Raw genomic sequence first — 27,458 nt, 5'->3', positions numbered from 1 at the left:
AAAAGTTGATGGAGCCTCGCTCCACAACGTTTTAAAGGGAAAATGAAAAACCTTCGTAGCATCTGAGGTGTTTGTTTACATGACGATCCTCCGAGCCACTGAGGCAAGGCCCGTTTATCTATAGAGCGCCATTCAAACACTTTGCAAAGAAATACAAGACATAGATTGAAGCTTTACAAAGTAATAATGGTAATAAAGTAAAGCAAGCGATAAAAAAATCAATAGCAATACCAATTAATTTGTCTTTGTTTGGTTCTTCAGAGGACTCAATACTGCCAGGTCAGCAGCCACGACACTAAATAAAAGATCCCCGAGTATCTCCGGGGCTTCATTCCCAGCAACATGTGTTCTCTAGCAGGTCTCTGGACTCTCAGAAGTGAAGCGTCGACTCTTGCGATACTCGTGGGATTTCCACTTATAAGCCGGGAACCTCTAAAATCAAACAAAACTCATTTAATCCTCCAAATGCATCAAACCACGTGTGTGAAAGTGTCTTTGTGTGTCTTCAGGGAGGACATGGAGCGTGCCGTCCAATCGGGTGACTGGAGGGAGGTCAGGGACTTTTACCTGACCACCTTCGACTCCTTCATAGAAATCAACGCTGCCTTCAAGGTAACGCTCGTCTCTCCACGGGGGAAAGTTAAAACCCTCCTGCTGTGACAAAGTTTACTGTACAAATGTCTCCAGACGCCTCGACTGTCTAACGAGGGGAAAGCAGCTCCTCCTCGCTGTTTTCCTCTTGCCCCCACCCTCGTGTTTAACTCCCCCACCTTGTGTGATTGCCTGCCTTCCCAGCGAGAGGCGAACGGATTGTTTAACACGACGGACGACTCGGGGGTCAACGCCAAGTTTGTGAATGCTGTTTACGACGCACTGCTCAGCACAGTAAGAGACCGAATGCACACAGACGGAATGACGGGGTTTCAACCGGAGTATCGGCAACTCCTGATATAAGCCTACAAATATCCGTGTACTGTCATTGCTTGTTGTGTTTTTACTTGAAACGAAGCTTCAGTTGTGAAAAGTCTTTAAAGTCCCTCTACCAGAATCCACACAGGAGAACCGTTCTAGTTCTAGTTGTTGGTGTTCGTCTCTAATAAAAACTTCCTGGAGGAAGTTCCTCTTCACACTCAGACTAACTGGTATTTCCAGCATTTTATTTTGGCGGGACGTCCCCGGTTTGTTGACGTCTCAGCGTCCCAGAACCTCCTGAAGGTTCCCGAGGCTTCGTGTCACAAGGTCCCGTTTGTCCTCTGGATCTCTGCACATCTGGATTCTCTGAGGAAAAAGCTTCAGTTCCACTACATCCAGACTTTCTCCAGGATTCAAGGCTCTTTCCTTGACAATGTCTGGAGCTTTTTCAAATGTTGATGTTCTGGCTGGAGCTGCCGCCATCTTGGATATCCCACAATCCCTTGGGGCAGGTTTCCCAAGATGGCGTCAGTCAGGAACCATCAACAGTTTGATGGTTGTGAAGGATTGAGGAACCTGCAGGCTGGAATGAGAGGAGAGGTTCTGGTTTGGTTGGTTCTCTGGACAGAAGTGATTCATTTTATGGGAAGTGTGTTTGAAAGATATTATTGTGGTAGAGCAACTTTACTTCTGGAGTGTCAAACACGTAGCACCTGCAGGATGACACCATGAAGTGAGCAGCAGATTCCAACATGGCTGAAGACTGAGGCTGTGGTGAAAGCTAGTGACGTAGCATTAGCATCAAGAATCGAAGGATAATTCGACATATTCAAGTATTTTGCATCAGTAAACGTCAATAAATTGTTTTAATTGCACCTTTTTTTAAGATGGTGTGGGAGCCCCAAAACTGTATGTAGCCATGTACTGAGCAGTACTGTACTCCTCCATGAAGTCGATGTGCTCCAGTACTGTACTGAGCCACTGAAAGTACTGAGCAACATCGGGCTAACTCTGCTGGTCCAAACGTCTCTGCTGATTAAGACGCTGCTGAGGAAGTTGCTGGTGTTGTACCAACTATTTCTTTCCTCTTGATATTTCTTCAGAACATAATTTCTGTCTTACTTTTGTTATTAATATCAAAGAATCATCGCTCGCGCTCTCCTGCGTACCTTCGGACGGCGTTGTTGAGGAATGACATGACAAAGTACTCGCCGGGTTGAAGCTTTCACGAGAACTGCGCCCAGTATCGGACCCCGATACTGGTATCGGTATCGGACCTGATACCGGTCCGATACCGGTACTACTAAAAATGTGTCAATATGAAAGATCTGACTGTTCAATCAGCCACATAAAGAAAGTACAACTGGACTCTGTGTGGTTCTGTGACGCTCTGTGGCGATAATCTGAGCTTTACTTTCTTTGGTTCTGAACTTTCAGCCTCAGGACATCCAGAAGTCGGTGCTGAAGGGGATCATCAACAGCCTGCTGAGGGAGTGGAAAGGGTGAGACCGCCAACATCCATGACTGTGGGAAGTTACTTGAGTGGCGTTAATCCGTCTCTTGGTTTGGTGGCGCTCGCCTGTAGAGTCTCACCCAGTTTTACTCTGATTTCTTTTCAGGCCTCGGACGAAAGACGACCTGCGAGCTTATTTCATTCTGGTTCAGGTGAGACGTGGCAAGTTCTGGATGGGCTTCAAGCCACATTGGGACTTGTGGAAGTCCTTGTTTACACGGTCTCTGTCTCACTCCGTTTTTCTGTTCGTGGTCTTGACCTGCTTTGACCTTATTTCCACTGGTCTGAGGGCTTAACGAAATATTGCTTTTAATGTTTTAACCAGGGTCCCAATTTAGTTTCAGGGGAAATTCTTTACCCCGCTAGAGTCCACGGTCAAGGGGGGGGCAGTTATTTTTTTTAAAGTACTTTGGAACGTGGTTTACAGTGAAGAACTTTTATCTTTCTCTCATCTCCACCTCTGGATCAAAGTAATATTACAGTTACTTCCTTTGTTGTTTTCTGCATCATTAGCCTCGAGTCAATAAACTCCCGGAACTTCACGCCAACAATGGGCACAGTAACCTTTTGTAGTTGACCGACAGTTCCTAGAACTATAGGTTCCGGGTCCAAATTGGTCAAAATGTAACTTAAGTTGCTCACTTTTCTTTCTTTCTTTATCTGACAGAAGACGTAATGGCTCTGATTCACTGGTGTCAATTTTGTTGTTGATCATGAGTTTAGCCAACTTGGTGGCTGAGAAATGACAGAAAACTGAGGACAACATGAGGAATGGGTCTGCGTTGGCCTCAGGGCCATTTTAATGAAAGTAAAGTGAGAATGAGCCAGAGGTCCTCACAACGGATGAAGGTCCTCATGCTGATGGACAGAAACCACCTCTGGTCCTCACAGTGTACTATGGACAAGAACTTTCTCTCTCTCTCTCTCACACACACACACACACACACACACACACACACACACACACACACACACACACACACACACACACACACACACACACACACACACACACACACACACACCCCTGGTGAGGTCATGTCGTCGTTGGTTTCCTGTCTGACGATGACTTTCCTTCCTTTATAGACTTGGAGCAGATTCCTTTTCTTCCTTTGTGTGTTCAAACTTTCCAGTAACTCCACACGGCTCTAATGATGTCATTTGTTGTTGTTTTGTTATTGCCTCAGACTAAATGGGCCTTGCTTCAGAGGAAACTAAAGCCACAACAGCCTTCTAAATCTGATTTCAATCACTTTTCCTTCCACCTTCATCAGAACTTCAGGTTTATTTGAGTTAATCTTGTTTTTATTGCTTCATGCATCATTTTGTTGTTTTTTTCATGAGTTCTCACAGCGCGGAGCCAGAATGATGCCTTCTTCTCCAGATGCATTCGTCATTGTCTAAGGGCCTTAGTTTTAGTTAGCATTAGCATTAGATGTGGTCTTCAGGGGGGCGTTTGCGCTGAACTCCTGTTTACTGGAGGAGGAGCCTCTTGAATCTGAACGAACTCAGTCCTCCTGATGGCAACGTGAAGCATGTCCCTCTGGAAGGAGCGTCAGCATTAGAACCTTTCTCAATATGTATACTGGCTCGTACTCGCATTCTGGTGTACTTGTGAAACGTCATCAGTCAGAGACAGAGTACTGATCCAATTCAAAGTACGCATCTCGCTGAGAACGCATGAAATACCTGGATGTGTACTCGCTCCGCCCACATTATGGAGGGCGTATCAAAACCGGACTTGTGTGGACTTTGGGAAGCTAAATTACCCATAATGCATTTGGCAAGACATTCCAAAGGTCCATACTTCTGACATTGTACTTGTAAGTATGTAGTTGCATACTTGGAATTGAGATACGGCCTTAGTTCGTATTCACAGTAGCTGTGATTAGCATTAGCATGCTAAAATAGCAGTTAGCTTCCCTTGCTAACAGCGTCTCGTCTTTAGTTCACAAGGTGTCATTGACACAGGACTTTACGAGCAACTTTACCAAGTAACTAAGTACTTTCTGTTTCCAGTAACTGCTAAGATAAGACCCTACTCAGAGGACAATGTTTTCAAATGGAAACAGAAAACTTTCCTTGTGTTTTGGGGGTCTGTTTACTCAACAGTGGCGCTTTGGAATCACTGGAAAAAGAATGTTTAGAGAACACTCCGAGTCCGTCTGCGTGGAACCGAGAGAAAACACAAGAAAACACAACCAGCGCAGTAACTAGTAGTTCTGCACATGCTCAGTTGAGACGTCGTGTCATGACCCCCACTACTTCTCTCCTGGGACTTGGGACTTTTCAGTATTTCTGCCGTTTCCGTGGAAACGGACATTGTTTTCACATGAAGCTTCGTCGAGTGAACGATTCATTAATCTGCTGCTTTGAAACCAAAATATTGTTCATGTTACTGCGTTTCTGAAGAAATCCATGAAACCGACAGCTGTGTGTGTGTGTGTGTGTGTGTGTGTGTGTGTGTGTGTGTGTGTGTAGAATCCGCAGTATTCCAGTACCAGCACCTACGTGATCTACGCTCACCTGCTGAGGCAGATCGCCGCTCTGTCGGAGGCCGACCACCACTTCCTGGTTTACTGGCTCAAGAAGTACGTCCAGCAAAATGTCTTTGTTTTTCTCAAACCCGTCATGGAACGCTTGGCCTCGTTTGGTCGTCTGTTCAGAACCACGACTGAATCCTGGGTTGAATTATTTTAAAAATTGTTTCTGAATTGTGGTTTAATGAAACAAATATTGAAATTTAAACAAGGTGTCGAAGAAACACCATGAAGAACCGTTTTAATCTGTTCTGCAGTCGAACCGAGACTCTGGATTCTGCTCTCTCTCTCTCTCTCTCTCTCTGTCTCTCTGTCTCTCTCTCTCTCTCTGTCTCTCTCTGTGTCTCTCTCTCTCAGTGTCTCTCTCTGTGTCTCTCTCTCTCAGTGTCTCTCTCTCTGTGTCTCTCTCTCTCTCTGTCTCTCTCTCTCTCTGTGTCTCTCTCTCTCTCTGTCTCTGTCTCTCTGTGTCTCTCTCTCTCTGTGGCTCTCTCTCTCTCTCTCTCTCTCTGTCTCTGTCTCTCTCTCTGTCTCTGTCTTTCCAGTCACTCTCTCTCTCTCTCTCTCTCAGTCACTCTCTCTCTGTCTCTCTCTGTGTCTCTCTCTCAGTGTCTCTCTCTCTCTTTCTCTCTCTCTCTCTCTCTGTCTCTCTGTCTCTGTCTCTCTGTGTCTCTCTCTCAGTGTCTCTCTCTCTCTCAGTGTCTCTCTCTCTCTCTCTGTCTCTCTCTCTCTCTGTGTCTCTCTCTGTGTCTCTCTCTCTCTCTCAGTCACTCTCTCTCTCTGTCTCTCTCTGTGTCTCTCTCTCAGTGTCTCTCTCTCTCTCTCTCTCTGTCTCTGTCTCTCTGTGTCTCTCTGTCTCTGTCTCTCTCTCTGTCTCTGTCTCTCTCTCTGTCTCTGTCTTTCTGTGTGTGTGTGTGTGTGTGTGTGTGTGTGTGTGTGTGTGTGTGTGTGTGTGTGTGTGTGTGTGTGTGTGTGTGTGTGTGTGTGTGTGTGTGTGTGTCCACATGCATATTTGTGTTACTTGTGAATCACTTAAAGTTTAAAGAGTCTGAAACTGATGGAGGTGTTGGTGTATTGATGGTGTATTGATGGAGGTGTTGGTGTATTGATGGAGGTGTTGGTGTATTGATGGAGGTGTTGGTGTATTGATGGAGGTGTTGGCGGGTGGTGTTTCAGGCTCTCGGCGAGGCGCTTCAGGCAGCTGGTGGAGCGCCTCCTGCAGTTCATCTCCACCCGGCTGTTCCCCGCGGAGCCGGACGACCTCCCCCCGCTGTCCAAGTGCTCGTGGTGGATTCCCTCGGCCACCAAAGTGCTCAGCCTCTTCAGTGAGTCTCTGTGAAGCCCAGTGAAGCTCTGCTGCACCTCTCTCCTTCCTCTCACTCTCTCCATCCACCTCTCCTCCTCAGACGCAGCCAACAGCGTCTCCTCTCCTCCCATCATGCCTTTCACCGACTTCTACAACATCACTCTGGAGCACATCGACTTCATGGAGGAGTACCGGACCTGGCAGAGCGCCGGCACCTCCAGCAGGTGACTGATAGGTGGTAATGCACTGCAACAAACCAAATCCCACGCCAGAGTCCGGACAATCACAAAGTTCTGATTCTTTATTCTTCCCATCATCAACCTTGGCTTTCCACCCTTGGTGCTCGGTATCATGAGAGAACAGTAGAAGTTGCTTTTAGTTCTGTAGTTTGAAGAAACATATAATTTAGAAATCCTCTGAGAAGAAGACGGGAATAATGTGGTTCTGATCTGATCTGGTCTGGTCTGGTCTGGTCTGATCTGATCTGGTCTGATCTGGTCTGGTCTGGTCTGGTCTGATCTGATCTGATCTGATCTGATCTGATCTGATCTGATCTGGTCTAATCTGGTCTGGTCTGGTCTGATCTGATCTGATCTGATCTGATCTGATCTGATCTGGTCTGGTCTGGTCTGGTCTGGTCTGATCTGATCTGATCTGGTCTGGTCTGGTCTGGTCTGGTCTGATCTGATCTGATCTGATCTGGTCTGATCTGGTCTGGTCTGGTCTGGTCTGATCTGATCTGGTCTGGTCTGATCTGATCTGATCTGGTCTGATCTGGTCTGGTCTGATCTGATCTGATCTGATCTGGTCTGATCTGATCTGGTCTGGTCTGGTCTACCTCCATGTGTGTTCTGGTTCTGGTTCTCTCTTCATATAAACAGTGGGTCCACAGCCGTCCTTCGGGGCAGTCTACTGTTCTTGCAGGACAGAACCAGAGCAGTAGAGGAAACTGAAAACATCCATTTCAGCCTTCAGGTGAAGAGAATAAGCTGTTTTATCACACTAACATAACAAATGTTCTCCTCCCAGGTTCTCCTTCTGTCAGTTCCCGTTCATCCTGTCGACTGTGGTGAAGAAAGCCATCATCCAGAAGGACTCGGAGCAGCAGATGATCAGCCAGGCCCGGGTGAGGAGATCCGGAGGCAAACGTCAGCTGAGGCTGTGTGAGAAGGAGGATTTACTGTGTGTCTGTGTTCCAGCAAAGTCTGGTCAGTAAGGTTTCCCGCAGGCAGAGGGTGGACATGAACCTGCTGTTCCTCAACATTAAAGTACGACGGGCGCAGCTCCTCAGCGACTCACTGGATGAGGTCAGTACACCCTCACAGGAAACAGGACCTGTGATTGGCTCATGTGCACCACGTCTTTGGGTTTAACGGGGCTGTTTGACCCTTCAGGGGTAACAGGGATAGAAAATAACTTGTTTTCCTGGACTCAGCCTCCATGGCTCCGGCCCCTCCCCCGTCAGCCCCTCCCCCGTCAGCCCCTCCCCCGTCAGCCCCTCACTGAAACTCACACATTTAAAGCATGAAGTGTGGAGAATACCAAACATTACAAACGCAGACTGTCCTTCCAGTTGGCGAGGAAGCGGTGCGACTTGAAGAAGAAGCTGCGGGTGACGTTTGTCGGGGAGGCGGGGCTCGACATGGGCGGCCTGACCAAGGAGTGGTTTCTGCTGCTGGTGCGACAGATCTTCCACACAGACTACGGTGAGGCGAACCTTCACTCGGCCTCGCTGCTCTCCCTCCCCCTGCTCTCTGATTGGCTGTCGGGGAGCGGCCCAGAGACACAGATAAGGTAAATCCCCTTTTGATTCACAGTGGATGGAAAGTGAAGCCCCGTTTTATTGAAAAGCGCTGGAATCACATTTTTATTGGACCGAAGTGGAAAGAACTTTTTTATGAGCTGCAGGTCTCTGTGGATGTGAGGAGGTCGGTCAGGAGGCCGACAGAGGGGGTCACCGCTGCTCTGGAAACTGCAATTAAATGTCCTTTTAGAGCTGCAAAGCTCTTATTAAGACATCCTCCTCCTCCTCCTCCTCCTCCTCCGACTCTGTTTACTTCTCACCATCGTGACGGCCGTTCACAATATCTCCAGCTCTCTGAGGCTGTACGGCTCATTGTGGCAGCGGCCAGAACATCTGCAGCACCACCGTCCAATCACAGCGTCAGACTTTCACTTCTGTTCAGTTCATTTTCATTCTTGTTTTTCTCTCACGCGTTTCTACACATTTTGTCATTTGGTGTGTGTGCATGTGTTCTTGTCCAGCATACAAACTGTGGACTGCAGCAGGTTTCCTTCCGTCACAATGAGGACTTGTAGTTGTGGAGATTTTTGTCCGGTTCTCGCTTTACTTTCATTAGAATTGCCTGATAGAGTCGACATAGAGCTGCCCGACATGTTTAACTCAGTTTCCTCTCGTTTCCCAGCAACCGACCTCTTTGAAATTCACAGTCGCCAACAAATTTACACTCATTTAGGTATTTAGATGGAGCGTTAGCATGAGAACATCTCTGGAGAAAAAACATCGTTCTTTAGTTCTTGTTTCAGAAAAGTTCTGCATGTACACAGCAACGTTTTGAAAACCTTCATTTAATACACGGATATGCAAAAAACAATGTAGTTGACATGCCAGGCCACTAGTGGGTGCTGTTGTTAGCTTTAGTAATGAAAGCACACACACACACACACACACACACACACACACACACACACACACACACACACACACACACACACACACACACACACATACACACACACACACACACACACAGAGCAGCAACAACAATGAGCTCTAAACATTAACACTGGGACACGGACATTCTAGTGGACAAACCACTATTACGGTGACTGTCAAAATAAAACTACCAAGTTGGATTGTTGTTATGGTGACTGTCAAAATAAAACTCCCAAGTTGGATTGTTGTTATGGTGACTGTCAAAATAAAACTACCAAGTTGGATTGTTGTTATGATGACTGTCACAATAAAACTCCCAAGTTGGATTGTTGTTATGGTGACTGTCACAATAAAACTCCCAAGTTGGATTGTTGTTATGGTGACTGTCAAAATAAAACTCCCAAGTTGGATTGTTGTTATGGTGACTGTCAAAATAAAACTCCCAAGTTGGATTGTTATTATGGTGACTGTCAAAATAAAACTCCCAAGTTGGATTGTTGTTATGGTGACTGTCAAAATAAAACTCCCAAGTTGGATTGTTATTATGGTGACTGTCAAAATAAAACTCCCAAGTTGGATTGTTGTTATGGTGACTGTCAAAATAAAACTCCCAAGTTGGATTGTTGTTATGGTGACTGTCAAAATAAAACTCCCAAGTTGGATTGTTGTTATGGTGACTGTCAAAATAAAACTCCCAAGTTGGATTGTTGTTATGGTGACTGTCAAAATAAAACTCCCAAGTTGGATTGTTGTTATGGTGACTGTCACAATAAAAGTACCAGGTCCAGGAGAATAAGGACTGGGAGTCATGACGCCGCGGTGGAAGCTTTGTTCTGATTGGCTCTACTGAGCATGTGCAGAACCACTAGTTCCTGCGGCGGGGGTTGCAGTAGTGCTGTCAGTGTTTTCAGATCACTGTTGTCACGTAAACCGACGGCCAAAACATTCAGATATTTTTTCTGTCTTCATTTGAAGACGTGTAAATCGTGTGGAGACAACACCAGATCAAATTCCTGTTAATTAATATAATCAGTGAAACAAAAAGATTAAAGAATAAAAACCTAAATTCAGATATTGGTCTTCAGTATGAGGCGTGATGGAGTCACACAGGAAACGTATCGGAGGAATGGGAGCCTGAAGCAGGCGACGGGAGTCGTTTTGAGGAGTCGCACCGGTGTGACTTCTTCATGCAGCGGCGAGTCGCCGAGCCTCTGCAGGGATTCGTACCGACGGACAGGTGGAGGAAAGGTTTGGCTCATTGGGTCTCAGCAGCTGGAGGCTCAGCAGCCTGATCCTCTCGCTGATTCCAGCTGAAGACACTCCGTCAAATATCCGTCTCTTCAGCTCAGAGCGTCTGTCTGCGAGACAGTCTGGGGTCATTCGTTTCCCTCTGAGGATCGTTTTCAGACCAGCGTTGGCTTCAGACTCGTTTTAGGTGGAGGTCTTCACTGATTCCTGACGGATGTTCAACTGGACTTGGGGTTTGATTTAGGCTGAACAGTTTTATAGTCAGTTTCAGATTTGATTTCAGAGCTTCAGTCCCAGATTCTGATTCGATCACGACTCTTTTTCAGCACCTTTGGTCTTAAATCCCGGCTGGTGAGACATTTCAGCTGAAAACTTGTGTTTCAAAAGGTCTCTGTCTCTGTCTCCGTCTCCGTCTCTCTCTGTCTCTCTCTCTGTCTCCGTCTCTGTCTCTCTCTCTCTCTCTCTCTCTCTCTCTCTCTCTCTCTCTCTGTCTCTCTCTCTGTCTCCGTTTCTCTCTCTGTCTCTGTCTCCGTCTCTCTCTGTCTCTCTCTCTGTCTCTGTCTCTCTCTCTCTGTCTCCGTTTCTCTCTCTGTCTCTGTCTCTCTCTCTGTCTCTGTCTCTGTCTCCGTTTCTCTCTCTGTCTCTCTCTGTCTCTCTCTCTGTCTCCGTTTCTGTCTCTGTCTCTCTCTCTGTCTCCGTCTCTGTCTCCGTTTCTCTCTCTGTCTCTCTCTCTGTCTCTGTCTCCGTTTCTCTCTCTGTCTCTGTCTCCGTTTCTCTCTCTGTCTCTCTCTCTCTGTCTCCGTTTCTCTCTCTGTCTCCGTTTCTCTCTCTGTCTCCGTCTCTGTCTCCGTTTCTCTCTCTGTCTCTCTCTGTCTCCGTTTCTCTCTCTGTCTCCGTTTCTCTCCCCATCTCTGTCTCTGTCTCCGTCTCTCTCTCTGTCTCTCTCTCTGTCTCCGTTTCTCTCCCCGTCTCTGTCTCCGTCTCTCTCTCTGTCTCCGTGTCTCTCTCTGTCTCTCTCTCTCTGTCTCCGTCTCTGTCTCTGTCTCCGTTTCTCTCCCCGTCTCTGTCTCTGTCTCCGTGTCTCTCTCTGTCTCTCTCTCTGTCTCCGTCTCTCTCTCTCTCTCTCTCTCTCTTTCTCTCCTTCAGTTGTTCTTTCCATCGTCGCTCCGTCTTTTCCGCGGTCGTCTTGAGTTTTGGCTGCCAGAGGACGTCGGCCCAACGCAACACACTCAATGAGAGCTGTGTTCCCCTCGTTAGCAGCCAGGGAAAGCCCCCCAAACACACACACACACACACACACACACACACACACACACACACACACACACACACACACACACACACACACACACACACACACACACACACACACACACACACACACACACACACACACACACACACACAGGCTCTTTTCCTGGTGTGGGTCTCGGGTCCAGATGTTGCTCCGGCTGCTGCTTCCTGTCGACTTTATTCCTCTAAACCTGCTTATGATTCTTTTTTTTAAAATTACAGAATCAAATTGCAATTTTCGCCCCAAAATATCAAGAAATGAAAACACTGAAGATTCAATATTACATCATTAGCATTACTACAGACCAGTAGATAATCAATATTTACATAGACAAATTTAAATGAACATAGATTATAATTTCACACTATATTTGACCTTTATGAAGCTCCTGTTAATCTTTTCCACTCATTTGATCTTAATGATTGAAAATCCACAATATGATATTTTGTCTGCTGGAATTTTACAAATACTCTTAATTTATCAGAAGTTATTTGAATTGTTGTTATAACTGTATAACCGCTAATGCTCATTTGTTTAAAATCTTGTGAAACAGGGTTATTATTTAACGTTAATAAAACAAACAAACGATCAGTTATTTCAAATTTAAAAATAATCTTGTTTTGATGTTTTTTAGCATGCTAATGCTAATGCTTAGCCAGTCACCTGATATGTAAACAGCTCATTTGTTTCTCCTCCACATGTTGCTAATGCTAATGCTAATGCTCCTCCTGCCTCCAGGTATGTTCACCTACATGAAGGACTCGCGCTGCCATTGGTTCAGCAGTTGGAAGTGTGACAACTACTCAGAGTTCCAGTTGGTCGGGACTGTATCCTTTCATCAAACCAGCCAATCACAGTGCGAGTTTGGGGTGTTAGCAGGAGGTAAGACTCATTTATAAAGGATTTAGCAGCTCACTTAGCATTAGCATTGTCACCCTTTCAAGCATTTAGCGATTTCCTGGGTTTTTCAATTGAGAGCCACCCGGTAAGGGTTAGGGTTAGGGTAAGGGTCAGGGTTAGGGTAAGGGTTAGGGTTAGGGTTAGGGTAAGGGTTAGGGTTAGGGTTAGGGTAAGGGTCAGGGTTAGGGTAAGGGTCAGGGTTAGGGTAAGGGTTAGGGTAAGGGTCAGGGTAAGGGTTAGGGTAAGGGTCAGGGTTAGGGTTAGGGTTATGGTAAGGGTAAGGGTCAGGGTTAGGGTAAGGGTCAGGGTTAGGGTAAGGGTTAGGGTAAGGGTCAGGGTAAGGGTTAGGGTAAGGGTCAGGGTTAGGGTTAGGGTTATGGTAAGGGTAAGGGTCAGGGTAAGGGTTAGGGTAAGGGTCAGGGTTAGGGTAAGGGTCAGGGTTAGGGTAAGGGTTAGGGTAAGGGTCAGGGTAAGGGTTAGGGTAAGGGTCAGGGTTAGGGTTATGGTAAGGGTAAGGGTCAGGGTAAGGGTTAGGGTAAGGGTCAGGGTTAGGGTAAGGGTTAGGGTTAGGGTTATGGTAAGGGTAAGGGTTAGGGTAAGGGTTAGGGTTATGGTAAGGGTAAGGGTCAGGGTAAGGGTCAGGGTTAGGGTAAGGGTTAGGGTTATGGTAAGGGTAAGGGTTAGGGTAAGGGTTAGGGTAAGGGTCAGGGTTAGGGTTAGGGTAAGGGTCAGGGTTAGGGTTAGGGTAAGGGTTAGGGTAAGGGTAAGGGTTAGGGTTAGGGTAAGGGTCAGGGTTAGGGTTAGGGTAAGGGTTAGGGTCAGGGTTAGGGTAAGGGTTAGGGTCAGGGTTAGGGTAAGGGTTAGGGTTAGGGTTATGGTAAGGGTTAGGGTAAGGGTTAGGGTAAGGGTAAGGGTCAGGGTTAGGGTAAGGGTCAGGGTTAGGGTTATGGTAAGGGTTAGGGTAAGGGTTAGGGTTATGGTAAGGGTTAGGGTAAGGGTTAGGGTTATGGTAAGGGTTAGGGTAAGGGTTAGGGTAAAGGTTAGGGTAAGGGTTATGGTAAGGGTTAGGGTAAGGGTCAGGGTAAGGGTTATGGTAAGGGTTAGGGTAAGGGTTAGGGTAAGGGTTAGGGTTATGGTAAGGGTTAGGGTAAGGGTTAGGGTAAGGGTTAGGGTTAGGGTAAGGGTAAGGGTTAGGGTTAGGGTTAGGGTAAGGGTAAGGGTAAGGGTAAGGGTTAGGGTTAGGGTAAGGGTAAGGGTAAGGGTTAGGGTAAGGGTTAGGGTTACCTAACCTCGGTGTCGCATTTGCTCATATCCACTCCAGCTGTGATTAGCATTAGCAGTGATCAATAAACATTAGTCGTTATAACATCACAGCAATATGACAAGGATACAGATTAGGACAGATTATTAGCACCGTCTCACCTGTGGTCAGAAAATAAAGTTCATTTCATGGAACTAGTCAAGTGACTTGACTAGTTGGTAAAAGTCTGCATGTTGGTAGTTTTACCCATTTCCTCCTCTAACATCAGATTATAGAGCATCTTCCTCCTCTAACATCAGATTATAGAGCATCTTCCTCCCACTGACTGTTGTGACTAGATGAACTCGCCGTGTGTTTGTTGGCAAATGAAACATTGAACATCACATGCTGCTTTTTGTTTTGTCTTTTGTGCCGATGTGGGGGGAGGGGGGGGGAGGGGGGGGGGAGGGGGGGAGGAGAAAATACAGAAAATACTCCCAGCTGCCACATGTGGCTACCATGTGTGTTATAAGGTGTGTGTGTGTGTGTGTGTGTGTGTGTGTGTGTGTGTGTGTGTGTGTGTGTGTGTGTGTGTGTGTGTGTGTGTGTGTGTGTGTGTGTGTTCGTCTTATCTTAAAAGCAGAGATTATATATATATACACACTTTCAAATAAATAAATACATCTCTACACACACACAGGCAGTAGTATGAAAATAAACACAAACTGACTGTTTCAGGAACCGTTAAGGTCATTAGGGAGTCACACACACACACACACACACACACACACACACACACACACACACACACACACACACACACACACACGTGTTTTTGCCTGCTGGAGACGTTAAATTGTAAATTGAAGGTTAGATACTCCAAACTACACGATAAGTACTGTTTCCCATCTTTAAATCATGTCGTCTTAGTTTGTGTCTCTGAAGGAACAAAAAGTATCTGCAGTGTACAAAACATGAACACAAACACTAAACCACGGCTCTATTTGGTTAAAAAGGAAGTGTCCTCACAGAAGAAACTACTGGAGACTTAACCTAACTCTAACTACCATTTTAAACATAACCTAACCCTAACTACCATTTTAAATATAGCCTAACTCTAACTACCATTTTAAACATAACCTAACCCTAACTACCATTTTAAACATAGCCTAACCCTAACTAGCATTTTAAACTTAACCTAACTCTAACTACCATTTTAAACATAACCTAACTCTAACTACCATTTTAAACATAACCTAACCCTAACTACATTTTAAACATAACCTAACCCTAACTACCATTTTAAACATAACCTAACCCTAACTAGCATTTTAAACGTAACCTAACTTAACCCAAAACAACAAATCCTCGTGCTGAACAAGACAAAGTTCCATCATTTAATGTCTTCAAGGGTTGAATCATCCTGATACGACAGCCTGAACAGAAGTATGTCTATAACACACTACACACTACACGCTACACACTACACACTACACACTACACGCTACACACTACACACTACACGCTACACGCTACACACTACACGCTACACGATACACACTACACACTACACACTACACGCTACACACTACACACTACACGCTACACACTACACGCGACACGATACACAATACACGCTACACACTACACGCTACACGATACACACTACACACTACACGCTACACACTACACGCTACACGCTACACACTACACGCTACACGCTACACGATACACACTACACACTACACACTACACACTACACACTACACGCTACACACTACACAATACACACTACACCATACACACTACACGCTACACACTACACGCTACACACTACACAATACACACTACACACTACACGATACACACTACACACTACACGCTACACACTACACGCTACACACTACACACTACACCATACACACTACACGCTACACGCTACACACTACACGCTACACACTACACGCTACACACTACACAATAGACACTACACACTACACCATACACACTACACGATACACACTACACAATACACACTACACAATACACACTACACACTACACGATACACACTACACACTACACGCTACACACTACACACTACACAATACACACTACACACTACACGATACACACTACACACTACACGCTACACACTACACGCTACACACTACACGCTACACACTACACGATACACACTACACACTACACACTACACACTACACGCTACACACTACACAATACACACTACACCATACACACTACACGCTACACACTACACGCTACACACTACACGCTACACACTACACAATACACACTACACACTACACGATACACACTACACACTACACACTACACGCTACACACTACACACTACACCATACACACTACACCATACACACTACACGCTACACGCTACACACTACACGCTACACACTACACGCTACACACTACACAATAGACACTACACACTACACCATACACACTACACGATACACACTACACAATACACACTACACACTACACAATACACACTACACACTACACGATACACACTACACACTACACGCTACACACTACACACTACACAATACACACTACACACTACACGATACACACTACACACTACACGCTACACACTACACACTACACAATACACACCACACACTACACACTACACAATACACACTACACACTACACACTACCCGATACACACTACACAATACACACTACACAATACACACTACACACTACACACTACACAATACATGCTACACACTACACGCTACACACTACACACTACACGATACACACTACACGCTACACACTACACACACTACACACTACACGCTACACGCACTACACACTACACACTACACATACTACACGCTACACGCACTACACACTACACGCTACACGCACTACACACTACACGCTACACGCACTACACGATACACACTACACGCTACACGCACTACACACTACACGCTACACACTACACGCTATACGCTACACACTACACGCTACACACTACACACTACACACCACACACATTACACACTACACACTACACGATACACACTACACACTACACACTGCGTACTACACACTACACACTGCGTACTACACAATACACACTACACACTACACACTGCGTACTACACCCTGCGTACTACACACTAACCTGGCGAGACACTGGCAGCTATTAGGTTATATAACCTTTTGACGGTTCCCAGCTGGCTAGTAATGTAGCTGAAGTGCTGGATTACTCTGTATTTACACACACAGAGGCTCAAAACACATGTACTACACACACACACACACACACACACACACACACACACACACACACACACACACACACACACACTATAAAAGGTTATTTTCTTTACGTAACTTTCAAATTAGTTTCATTGGGCAATAAATGAAGAGGATCCTACAAACTGAACACACGGCCTGAACTCTGGAGGTGTGTGTGTGTGTGTGTGTGTGTGTGTGTGTGTGTGTGTGTGTGTGTGTGTGTGTGTGTGTGTGTGTGTGTGTGTGTGTGTGTGTGTGTGTGTGTGTGTGTGTGTGTGTGTGTGAAGGAATGGTAATGGTAATACATTTGGTATTAGGTAGATGATGCTCATATTACCTCTCAGTCTGGAGAACAAACATCTTCTGTTTATTTAAAAACAGTTTCTCGTTCCTTTGAGCTCTAAATGTTCCAGCAGTATAAATACATACAATAACAGTTCAGTACTATTTTGCTCAAATAAAACTGCATGTTAGAATACCCTCACGTAGTGTAGTAAATAAAGGTAAAGCCTAGCATAGCATGGGTTAGCATAGCTTAGCATGACATCATATTAAAAGGATGAGAATAAAATGGAACCCAATAAAAAGTTCTAACAATCACAACTTACAAAATCTGTAGGAAGGGTTAACAGAATGGAGTAGCATAGCAGTTAGCATAGCATTTAGTTGGATATCTTAGCATAGCAGTTAGCATAGCACAGAGCGGAATTGCTTAGCGAAGCCTAGTTTGTTCTTTCTGGTTAAAAACTGCTGCAGCTGAGAAGAAAATATTGAAACACCAGAAAACAACCACATGGTGTTAACAGTCATCAGGGGAGATGCTCTATAATCTGGATTTTAAATGAAGATGCTCTATAATCTGGATTTTTTTTTTTTTTAGAGGGCGGTGCTCTATAATCTGGATTTTAAATGAAGATGCTCTATAATCTGAATTTTAGAGGGCGGTGCTCTATAATATGATGTTAGAGGAGGAATACGCTCTATAATCTGGATTTCAGAGGAAGGTGCTCTATAATCTGATGATAGAGGAGGACGCTCCTATATAATCTGGATTTTAAATGAAGATGCTCTATAATCTGGATTTTTAAATGAAGATGCTCTATAATCTGGATTTTTAAATGAAGGTGCTCTATAATCTGGATTTTAAAGGAAGGTGCTCTATAATCTGATGTTATAGAAGGACGGTGCTCTATAATCTGATGTTAGAGGAGGAAGATGCTCTATAATCGACCAGTCACTCAGTGAGCAGGTCAGAAAGACGCGGCGGCTCTACAAGTCAAGGTTGAATTAATGAGCTGATCTGAACCATAAATGTAGAGTGTGTTTCCTCCCTGACTCGGCCTGTGAGCAGCTGATGGGTTTGGCCGTGTACAACAGCATCGCTCTGGACATCCACTTCCCCCTCTACTGTTACAGGTCTGTTGGATTCCTGCGCTGCGTCCTCGCTGCTCTGTAACCTCTATCAACCCGTGTCTGACGTCGTTTCTCCTGCTGTGCTCACAGGAAGCTCCTGACTCCCCCCACTGTACCATGTGACCAAAACGCCCTGGTTGGCATGGCGACCGCCTCCCTGGACGACCTGCAGCAGATCATGCCGGTGAGAGTTCCAGAACCAAAACCTCCCGACGCCAGGATGAGGGGTGGGAACCCAATTCGGTACTTTTATTGGGTAAAGAATTGACGAGCGTAACGACGTCAGGAGCCGCGTGTTCAGACGATGGAGCAGGAATGGTGAACAGGAAGAGCTCGAGAGTACGACTCCACTTTTCTAAACGTGCTGCAGGTTGCTCTCGCCTCAATATCTGTGAGGAGTACTGCAAGGCCCGCGGCGGGAATACTTCTAATCTCAGGAAACTCCCAGTTAAACACGAGGATTCTTCTCAAGGCTGTAGAGTACCGAATGTGATCAGATCTACCATCACAGCTCTACCGATCTACTGTCACAGATCTACCATCACAGCTCTACCGATCTACTGTCACAGATCTACCCTCACAATGGTTCCAGAGGGGAAAGGAAAGCAATAGGAGTAACTGGAGCTTTTAATTTGGTTTTAATCTGAGCATTATTTAGAAAAACGTTGTAGTTAAGAGTTTTCATGTTGAAGATATTTGTGACGATACAGTACAAACAGTTTGATGTTGTTTTGACATATTTGTTAAAGAGAAATAAGTATGTTAATCTGAGCAATTTTATAATTAAACAAATTAACATTTATTACCACAGAAACACACAAAAGTATCAAAAATTGGTTGCAGTATCGATTCCCAGGTACCAGGTATCGGTACCGTATTGGTTCAAAAGTGAAAAGTACCATCTCACCCTAATCCTAACCCAAGACCCGGGATTGATTGTTCCTCTGGAGTCTTAAGAATCCTGAAGTCACAATTTGTAAAAAGGACTTTTCAATGTAGACATTTACACAACGGCCTTATTATCCATCGTCCACACCGACGTTATTTAGCGATGTTGTTCGTGTTTATTTTTCCAATGGGAAGTATTCAGATTACACTGCGAACAGGTTCAGAGTCCTTTACATCACTAATTCAGAGACGCACACAATCCGACAATAGTTTAGGTTCAATAATCAACCAAACATGTTTGTTTACAGAGAAGATATTACTGCAATACCAATCAGGGCCACAGGATGGCGCCTCTCTATTAGTGTATCACTGGATTCTACTGTTTTTCTTCCGTTCACTTCCTCACACCGAGTCACATTCAGGTCCCACTGATCATCGGACCTCAGTGAGGCTGCTGGTGTCGCACATCTGTATTGTGTGTTGCACATTATTCAGGGACTCCATTGTATTACATATTGTACATTTCAGAGTATGTTTTTGATTTACACAAATATTCTCTGTTTTCATATTTTTACTATATTGGTTGATATACTTGGTCAATATTTTCTATTTTATTTAGAGTGATATATGTTGGACCATAAGAGGACACAGTGAGTCTTATCCACCACGGCTATAAAGCTCAGTCTCTCTCTCAGCTGCAGTTCATCTGTCCACCACCAGAGGGCGACACAGATCACCTTATGATCACTCCCTGGTGATTACATTAAACGTCAGACTGTTGAAGTCTCCTTCACACACTATCATCGTTCCTGAGATGTGGAACAGGGTTTATTGTTCCGTCTGCAGGACAGCGTGTCTGCCTTCTACAGAATATATACTTGTTTGCTATATATTACTATATACAAGTACTTATTAGATGTCATAAAGCCTAATTTATACACCCCAATAGTGCTATATGTGGCTCTGTCTTACATAACGACAGGATATAAGATCCGCTGTCTGCAGTCGGCCCAGAAGGTTTGAGCAGGAAACTATTTGAACTTGAACCAGCAACTTCACCCCTTCACTCCTTCATTCCTTCACTCCTTCACCCCTTCACTCCTTCACTCCTTCACCCCTTCACTCCTTCACTCCTTCACTCCTTCACTCCTTCACTCCTTCATTCCTTCACTCCTTCACTCCTTCACTCCTTCATTCCTTCACTCCTTCACTCCTTCACCCCTTCACTCCTTTACTCCTTCACTCCTTCACTCCTTCATTCCTTCACTCCTTCACTCCTTCACTCCTTCACTCCTTCATCTCTGGAAGTCAGTGTTGGGGAAATAGTTGCATGAAGGAAGTGATGGAATCATGAACCACCTGTGTGTGTGTGTGTGTGTGTGTGTGTGTGTGTGTGTGTGTGTGTGTGTGTGTGTGTGTGTGTGTGTGTGTGTGTGTGTGTGTGTGTGTGTGTGTGTGTGTGTGTGTGTGTGTGTGTGCAGGAGCTGGCACACGGCCTGGCAGAGCTGCTGAGCTACGAGGGAAATGTGGAGGATGACTTCTACCTCACCTTTCAGGTAAACGCCTCCCCTCTGAAACCACACCCCTCTGAAACCACACCCCCTCTGAAACCACACCCCCTCTGAAACCACACCCCCTCTGCCATCGCCGTGGCGACGGTCCAGCCACACACCCAGCTGTGAACAGTGAGAGCGAGATGTGAGGACATCTCTAACGCCTCACGCCGCTATTGTGAGGGCAGTGACTCGCTCACACCGGCGCTCCACAGCGTTACGCCGCTGTCAGCACGCCGCTATCAGAGCGCCGCTGCTGGCACGCCGCTGCTGGCACGCCGCTGCTGGCACGCCGCTGCTGGCACGCCGCCAGCTCAATAAAGTTGATATTAGTGTTTGGGTGGTCGCCACAGGACTGAGGCAGGACCGTCATCACGTGTCAGACGATCCTTCAGCTCAGCAAAGAGAAGCTTCTGGGTTCAACATGATTCACCAACTTGTTCTCCGACTCACGCGTCCTCGCTGGGGTTCTACGTGGGAATGATCCCGGTGTTTTCTCACGGAACGTCTTCCAGAACCTTCCTGAAGCTGTGAAGCTTCAATAAGGGAAGTGAAAGTGATGCTTGAGCTCCTGGTGGGGACGAGTTGCTGAGTCTCCTCAGAGTCTCTGGGTAAATGATGGCACCGTGGGTGGAGCAGGTTCAAGTTGCTCCATGTGGTTGCGGGTTCAAGTTGCTCCATGTGGTTGCGGGTTCAAGTTGCTCCGTGTGGTTGCGGGTTAAAGTTGCTCCGTGTGGTTGCCAGTTCAAGTTGCTCCATGTGGTTGCGGGTTCAAGTTGCTCCATGTGGTTGCAGGATAAAGTTGCTCCATGTGGTTGCCAGTTCAAGTTGCTCCATGTGGTTGCGGGTTCAAGTTGCTCCATGTGGTTGCAGGATAAAGTTGCTCCATGTGGTTGCCGGTTCAAGTTGCTCCATGTGGTTGCCGGTTCAAGTTGCTCCATGTGGTTGCAGGTTAAAGTTGCCTCAGGCCTCCTGTCTAATAAAAACAGTTTTATTGTTCCTATAATCTCTGGTTCTGGTTCTGGTTCTGGTTCTGGTTCTGGTTCTGGTTCTGGTTCGGTTCCTGTCAGCAGCTTGTCGATGTAGAAACTTGCTCAAATCTTTAGCGAGCGCTCCGGCGAGGATCAGGTCAGTGGGTTCCTGTGTTCCACCGTGGTGTCGCTCACACTGTGGGTTCAAATAACACCTCCGCTCAGACCTTTACATCATCTCTCCTGCCCTCTGCATGAGCTCCAGATTCCTGTATAATGACATATTTATGTGCCGCCGCCGCCGCCGCCGCCGCCGCCCCCCGGTGGCCTCGGGTTACCGTTACACATCAGCCCTCGTGTGTCACGGAACCATGAACTCTGTGTTAAGATGTTCTACGTGCTTCACTTCCCGCTGACGGAGCCATGGAGACGCGTGAGGAAGCTCCTGTGTGGAATCACACCGTGTTCCAGGAAGGAAGTTGGTTCTGTTCAGCTTCAGGGTCCGTTTATACAATTTATAGTCCGTCTGCAGGAGACGGGATAAATACTTCTTCTGCACATGCTCAGTAGAGCCAATCAGAACAAAGTTTCCTCCGTGGTGTCATGACTCCCAGTCCTTATTCTCCTGGACTTGGTACTTTTATTTTGACAGTCACTATAATAACAATCCAACTTGGTAATTTTATTTTGACAGGCACCATAATAACAATCCAACTTGGTGGTTTTATTTTGACAGTCACCATAATAACAATCCAACTTGGTGGTTTTATTTTGACAGTCACTATAATAACAATCCAACTTGGTAGTTTTATTTTGACAGTCACCATAATAACAATCCAACTTGGTAATTTTATTTTGACAGGCACCATAATAACAATCCAACTTGGTGGTTTTATTTTGACAGTCACCATAATAACAATCCAACTTGGTGGTTTTATTTTGACAGTCACCATAATAACAATCCAACTTGGTGGTTTTATTTTGACAGTCACCATAATAACAATCCAACTTGGTGGTTTTATTTTGACAGTCACTATAATAACAATCCAGCTTGGTGGTTTTATTTTGACAGTCACCATAATAACAATCCAACTTGGTGGTTTTATTTTGACAGTCACCATAATAACAATCCAACTTGGTGGTTTTATTTTGACAGTCACTATAATAACAATCCAACTTGGTGGTTTTATTTTGACAGTGTGTTCTGTTTTTAAACTGCAGCGACAACAAAGAGCCGCGCCGTGTCTTTAACACGATGTGTGATCCTTCCAGGTGTTCCAGGAGGAAATGGGCGTCGTCAAGTCTTACAACCTGAAGCCTGGAGGAGACAAGATCCCCGTCACCAAGCAGAACAGGAAGGGTGAGTCCACACACACACACACACACACACACACACACACACACACACACACACACACACACACACACACACACACCTGTTGACCTCTATGAACCTCCTGCACACATCAACAACTCTGACTCAACAGGAAATACACGTCGGCTAGTTTTCTTATGATGAATCAGACTTTTTTTTAATGTTTTTAATGAAGAGACGCAGGCGGAGATGAAAACTTCCTTTAAACAACGTTTCACCAGAAAACACATCGTTTTTGTTTTCATGAAAAATGGCAGGACTGAAAACAATGCAGTTTCCATGTTGGGCCACTAGTTGGCGATAAAGGTAGTTTGTATATGTCAACTATAAAAGAGGAGAGGACAGCAGGCAGGTGGAGTGGAGGAGGACATGGAGGTGGTTGGTGTTATGGTGGAGGAGGACATGGAGGTGGTTGGTGTTATGGTGGAGGAGGACATGGAGGTGGTTGGTGTTATGGTGGAGGAGGACATGGAGGTGGTTGGTGTTATGGTGGAGGAGGACATGGAGGTGGTTGGTGTTATGGTGGAGGAGGACATGGAGGACGTGGAGGTGGTTGGTGTTATGGTGGAGGAGGACATGGAGGTGGTTGGTGTTATGGTGGAGGAGGACATGGAGGACGTGGAGGTGGTTGGTGTTATGGTGGAGGAGGACATGGAGGACGTGGAGGTGGTTGGTGTTATGGTGGAGGAGGACATGGAGGTGGTTGGTGTTATGGTGGAGGAGGACATGGAGGTGGTTGGTGTTATGGTGGAGGAGGACATGGAGATGGTTGGTGTTATGGTGGAGGACATGGAGGTGGTTGGTGTTATGGTGGAGGAGGACATGGAGGTGGTTGGTGTTATGGTGGAGGAGGACATGGAGGTGGTTGGTGTTATGGTGGAGGAGGACATGGAGGTGGTTGGTGTTATGGTGGAGGAGGACATGGAGGTGGTTGGTGTTATGGTGGAGGAGGACATGGAGGTGGTTGGTGTTATGGTGGAGGAGGACATGGAGGTGGTTGGTGTTATGGTGGAGGAGGACATGCATGTAGCACCTGAAGAAAACATTAACTGGTAGTAAAGATATATTTTCCGTATCCTTCACTTTACACAGAACTATAAAACACAGACTCCATCACCCGGGAGTTTCTCCGTCATGTTTCCTCAATAATATTTAAAGAACGTTTGTACTGAGTTTTGGACGGTTCTGTTCTGTGTCTCCAGAGTACGTCCAGCTCTACGTCGACTTCCTGCTCAATAAATCCATCTACAAGCAGTTCGCTGCTTTTTACCACGGCTTCCACAGCGTGTGTGCCTCCGACGCTCTGATGGTGAGTCTGACGTGCACCAGCATGGACGGCGTGCACCAGCATGGACGGCGTGCACCAGCACGGCGACTTCTAGATTGGATCAGACTTCTGTATTAAATCAGATTTCTAGATTAAATCAGACTTCTAGATTAAATCAGACTTCTAGATTAAATCAGACTTCTAGATTGGATCAGACTTCTAGATTGGATCAGACTTCTAGATTGGATCAGACTTCTAGATTAAATCAGACTTCTAGATTAAATCAGATTTCTAGATTGGATCAGACTTCTAGATTAAATCAGACTTCTAGATTAAATCAGACTTCTAGATTAAATCAGATTTCTAGATTGGATCAGACTTCTAGATTAAATCAGACTTCTAGATTGGATCAGACTTCTAGATTAAATCAGACTTCTAGATTGGATCAGACTTCTAGATTAAATCAGACTTCTAGATTAAATCAGATTTCTAGATTGGATCAGACTTCTAGATTAAATCAGACTTCTAGATTAAATCAGATTTCTAGATTAAATCAGACTTCTAGATTAAATCAGACTTCTAGATTGGATCAGACTTCTAGATTAAATCAGACTTCTAGATTAAATCAGACTTCTAGATTGGATCAGACTTCTACATTAAATCAGATTTCTAGATTAAATCAGACTTCTAGATTAAATCAGATTTCTAGATTGTGCGATGATTCTTGAATTTGTCAGTGAAAGTTGTTTATTGTTTCTAACTTCTAGAATCTGTGAATGTTCTGAAATGTGCAAAAGTTTAAAACGAGTGAAACTTGTCGAATGTGTCGACGTCTAAAATGTGAGAAAGTTCTTCAATGAGCCGAAGTTCTGGAACGTGTCAAGAGTTCTAGATATTTGGATGTGTAATTCCAGGGAATATTAGTGAATTATCTGTCGGGGTTCAAACCATTTGCTCTTAAAACAGCAGATCTGTTATTGCAGCGGTTCTTTTTGGATCAAATCTCGGCGGACTGAACGTTTCTGCAGCGTTCTGCAGCGTTCTGTTCTGCAGCGTTCTGTTCTGCAGCGTTCTGCAGCGTTCCGCAGCGTTCTGCAGCGTTCCGCAGCGTTCTGCAGCGTTCTGTTCTGCAGCGTTCTGTTCTGCAGCGTTCTGCAGCGTTCTGCAGCGTTCCGCAGCGTTCTGCAGCGTTCCGCAGCGTTCTGCAGCGTTCTGCAGCGTTCCGCAGCGTTCTGCAGCGTTCTGCAGCGTTCTGCAGCGTTCTGTTCTGCAGCGTTCTGTTCTGCAGCGTTCTGCAGCGTTCCGCAGCGTTCTGCAGCGTTCCGCAGCGTTCTGCAGCGTTCTGCAGCGTTCTGTTCTGCAGCGTTCTGCAGCGTTCTGGAGTGTTCTGTTCTGCAGCGTTCTGTTCTGCAGCGTTCCGCAGCGTTCCGCAGCGTTCTGCAGCAGCGTTCTGCAGCGTTCCGCTCGTAGCCTTTAGCTCAGAAGCTAAGTGAGTTTCTATAAGTGGAACGCTGGAGGCTGCACATGCTCACATTGTGTTTCCTCCATTAAACTGGACAACGTGACCAAGTGCACCAGGACGCTCATAATCACCATTATTCTCTCTGACCTCTTCTGAATAAGAAGAAGCTGCTTTGTGTTTTGAGTATTTCCTCGTCTCTCCAGACGACGGCGGCGACTCCAGGCCTCTTGAATCTCAGACTGATCAAGAACTTCACAGTGAAGAGAAACACTGGAGGACCGACCGATTCTCACACAGCTGTGGATCATAGAAAGTCTTTTATTCTGGATTACACATGAAGATAAGCCACACCCACCAAATTTAAAAAGAAAAAATGCCAACGATCTGAGTTACGTGATGCACCTGAACGCATCACCATGTAGCTGCTGCATGAAGCTCGTTAACCAATAAAAATCCATCAATCAGCCGTCGTCGTTAATCCGCAGGGTTTAAAGCATGTGAAAACATTTGCAGCTTATTAGACTGGAAATTATGATAGATTAAAATCTGCAGCTAACAAAGCTTCAGACCCCCATGAGACCCCCGCTGACCGCCCGGGGGGGTCAAAGCCTCAGGTTGGGAACCGCCGGGACTCAGAATAACTGAGGCCTCGTTCACGAGACAAAACCTGGAGAACGGAAAACTTTTGTAGCATTTTGAGATTCTGTTTGGAAAACAGTTGTGAAAACACAACTTTTTGAAAACGACTCCATCTCCATGGAGACGGCCGAAGTGTTGCTCATTACAAAAACAAACAACAGCACCCACTAGTGGCCTAACATGCTAAGTACACCGTGTTCGCTGTTCTTGCCGTTTCCGTGGACGTTTTCAAAACGTCGTGAAAACAGAAGACTTCTGAAAAAACGATGTGTTTTCACTTAAACTTCCTGTAAACGGCGCCTGGATTGTACGTTTGAAGAAACGTAGAGCAGTTCACCGTGGAGACGATTTCAAGAGGAAGCCGAGTTTGGTTGTGATTTCCGGTCAGAAAGAAAACAAGATTTAAGTGTTCGCAGCTTTTCTAGAGATATCGAGGACAAAAAGAGGCTCTACTGGAAGAACTTTGCCGATGAGATGAATTGAACTGTGGTGTTGTGACGTCAGGAGCTAGAACGTTGCTTTAGTGGAACGTACCTGGATCTGTTTGAGCTGAAAGGCTAATCGGGTCTCTGCTTCGACGGACGTTGTTACGTCTCCAAAGTGTTTCTGTTCGTTGACACATAAATAAAGTAACTTCAGTTTGTTTTCCACCGTCGTTAAACGTTAGCTCGGGCTGATAAACCAAACTGCTGAGTCAGCGCTTCTGTGTTGTTGTTGTTTGAACACATGACCTTGTTTTGGGGGGTGGGGGGGGGGGGGGGGGGACATCGAGGGGACACTGCACAGAAAACCACCACAGGAATGTGCCCTGGATCTGTCCATCGGTCCTGAGGGCAGGAGGGAGGGGAACGCTTATTTTCATTACTGGTGAGGAAAGAATGTAGGCATTGTGAGTACTGACACAAGTACTTATTAAATACCATAAAGCCAAATTCATACACAAAGAATGTGCTGAAGCTTGGT

General features: G+C 45.7%; 1 protein-coding gene across 1 annotated transcript in view; it reads left to right on the top strand.

Annotated features, from left to right (window-relative positions):
• hectd2 (HECT domain containing 2) overlaps nucleotides 1–26,212 on the top strand; it is a 38,548-nt gene extending 12,336 nt beyond the window's left edge. The window contains exons 4-19 of the mRNA XM_080482012.1: nucleotides 510–612; nucleotides 796–885; nucleotides 2,350–2,414; nucleotides 2,532–2,577; nucleotides 4,907–5,016; nucleotides 6,139–6,287; nucleotides 6,369–6,492; nucleotides 7,298–7,394; nucleotides 7,468–7,575; nucleotides 7,842–7,974; nucleotides 12,226–12,314; nucleotides 18,279–18,343; nucleotides 18,431–18,524; nucleotides 20,710–20,784; nucleotides 23,025–23,112; nucleotides 24,330–26,212. Coding sequence (XP_080338138.1) covers nucleotides 510–612; nucleotides 796–885; nucleotides 2,350–2,414; nucleotides 2,532–2,577; nucleotides 4,907–5,016; nucleotides 6,139–6,287; nucleotides 6,369–6,492; nucleotides 7,298–7,394; nucleotides 7,468–7,575; nucleotides 7,842–7,974; nucleotides 12,226–12,314; nucleotides 18,279–18,343; nucleotides 18,431–18,524; nucleotides 20,710–20,784; nucleotides 23,025–23,112; nucleotides 24,330–24,532 — 1,639 coding nt within the window. The 3' untranslated portion in view covers nucleotides 24,533–26,212. The remainder of the gene's footprint in view (nucleotides 1–509; nucleotides 613–795; nucleotides 886–2,349; nucleotides 2,415–2,531; nucleotides 2,578–4,906; nucleotides 5,017–6,138; nucleotides 6,288–6,368; nucleotides 6,493–7,297; nucleotides 7,395–7,467; nucleotides 7,576–7,841; nucleotides 7,975–12,225; nucleotides 12,315–18,278; nucleotides 18,344–18,430; nucleotides 18,525–20,709; nucleotides 20,785–23,024; nucleotides 23,113–24,329) is intronic.
• Nucleotides 26,213–27,458: the final 1,246 nt, after the last annotated feature.

This window comes from Lipophrys pholis (genome assembly GCF_963383615.2).
Source record: "Lipophrys pholis genome assembly, chromosome: 15".
Classification (NCBI taxonomy): Eukaryota; Metazoa; Chordata; class Actinopteri; order Blenniiformes; family Blenniidae; genus Lipophrys; species Lipophrys pholis.
The sequence above is the reverse complement of the archived record's forward strand: the minus strand, read 5'-3'. Positions and strand labels throughout refer to the sequence as shown.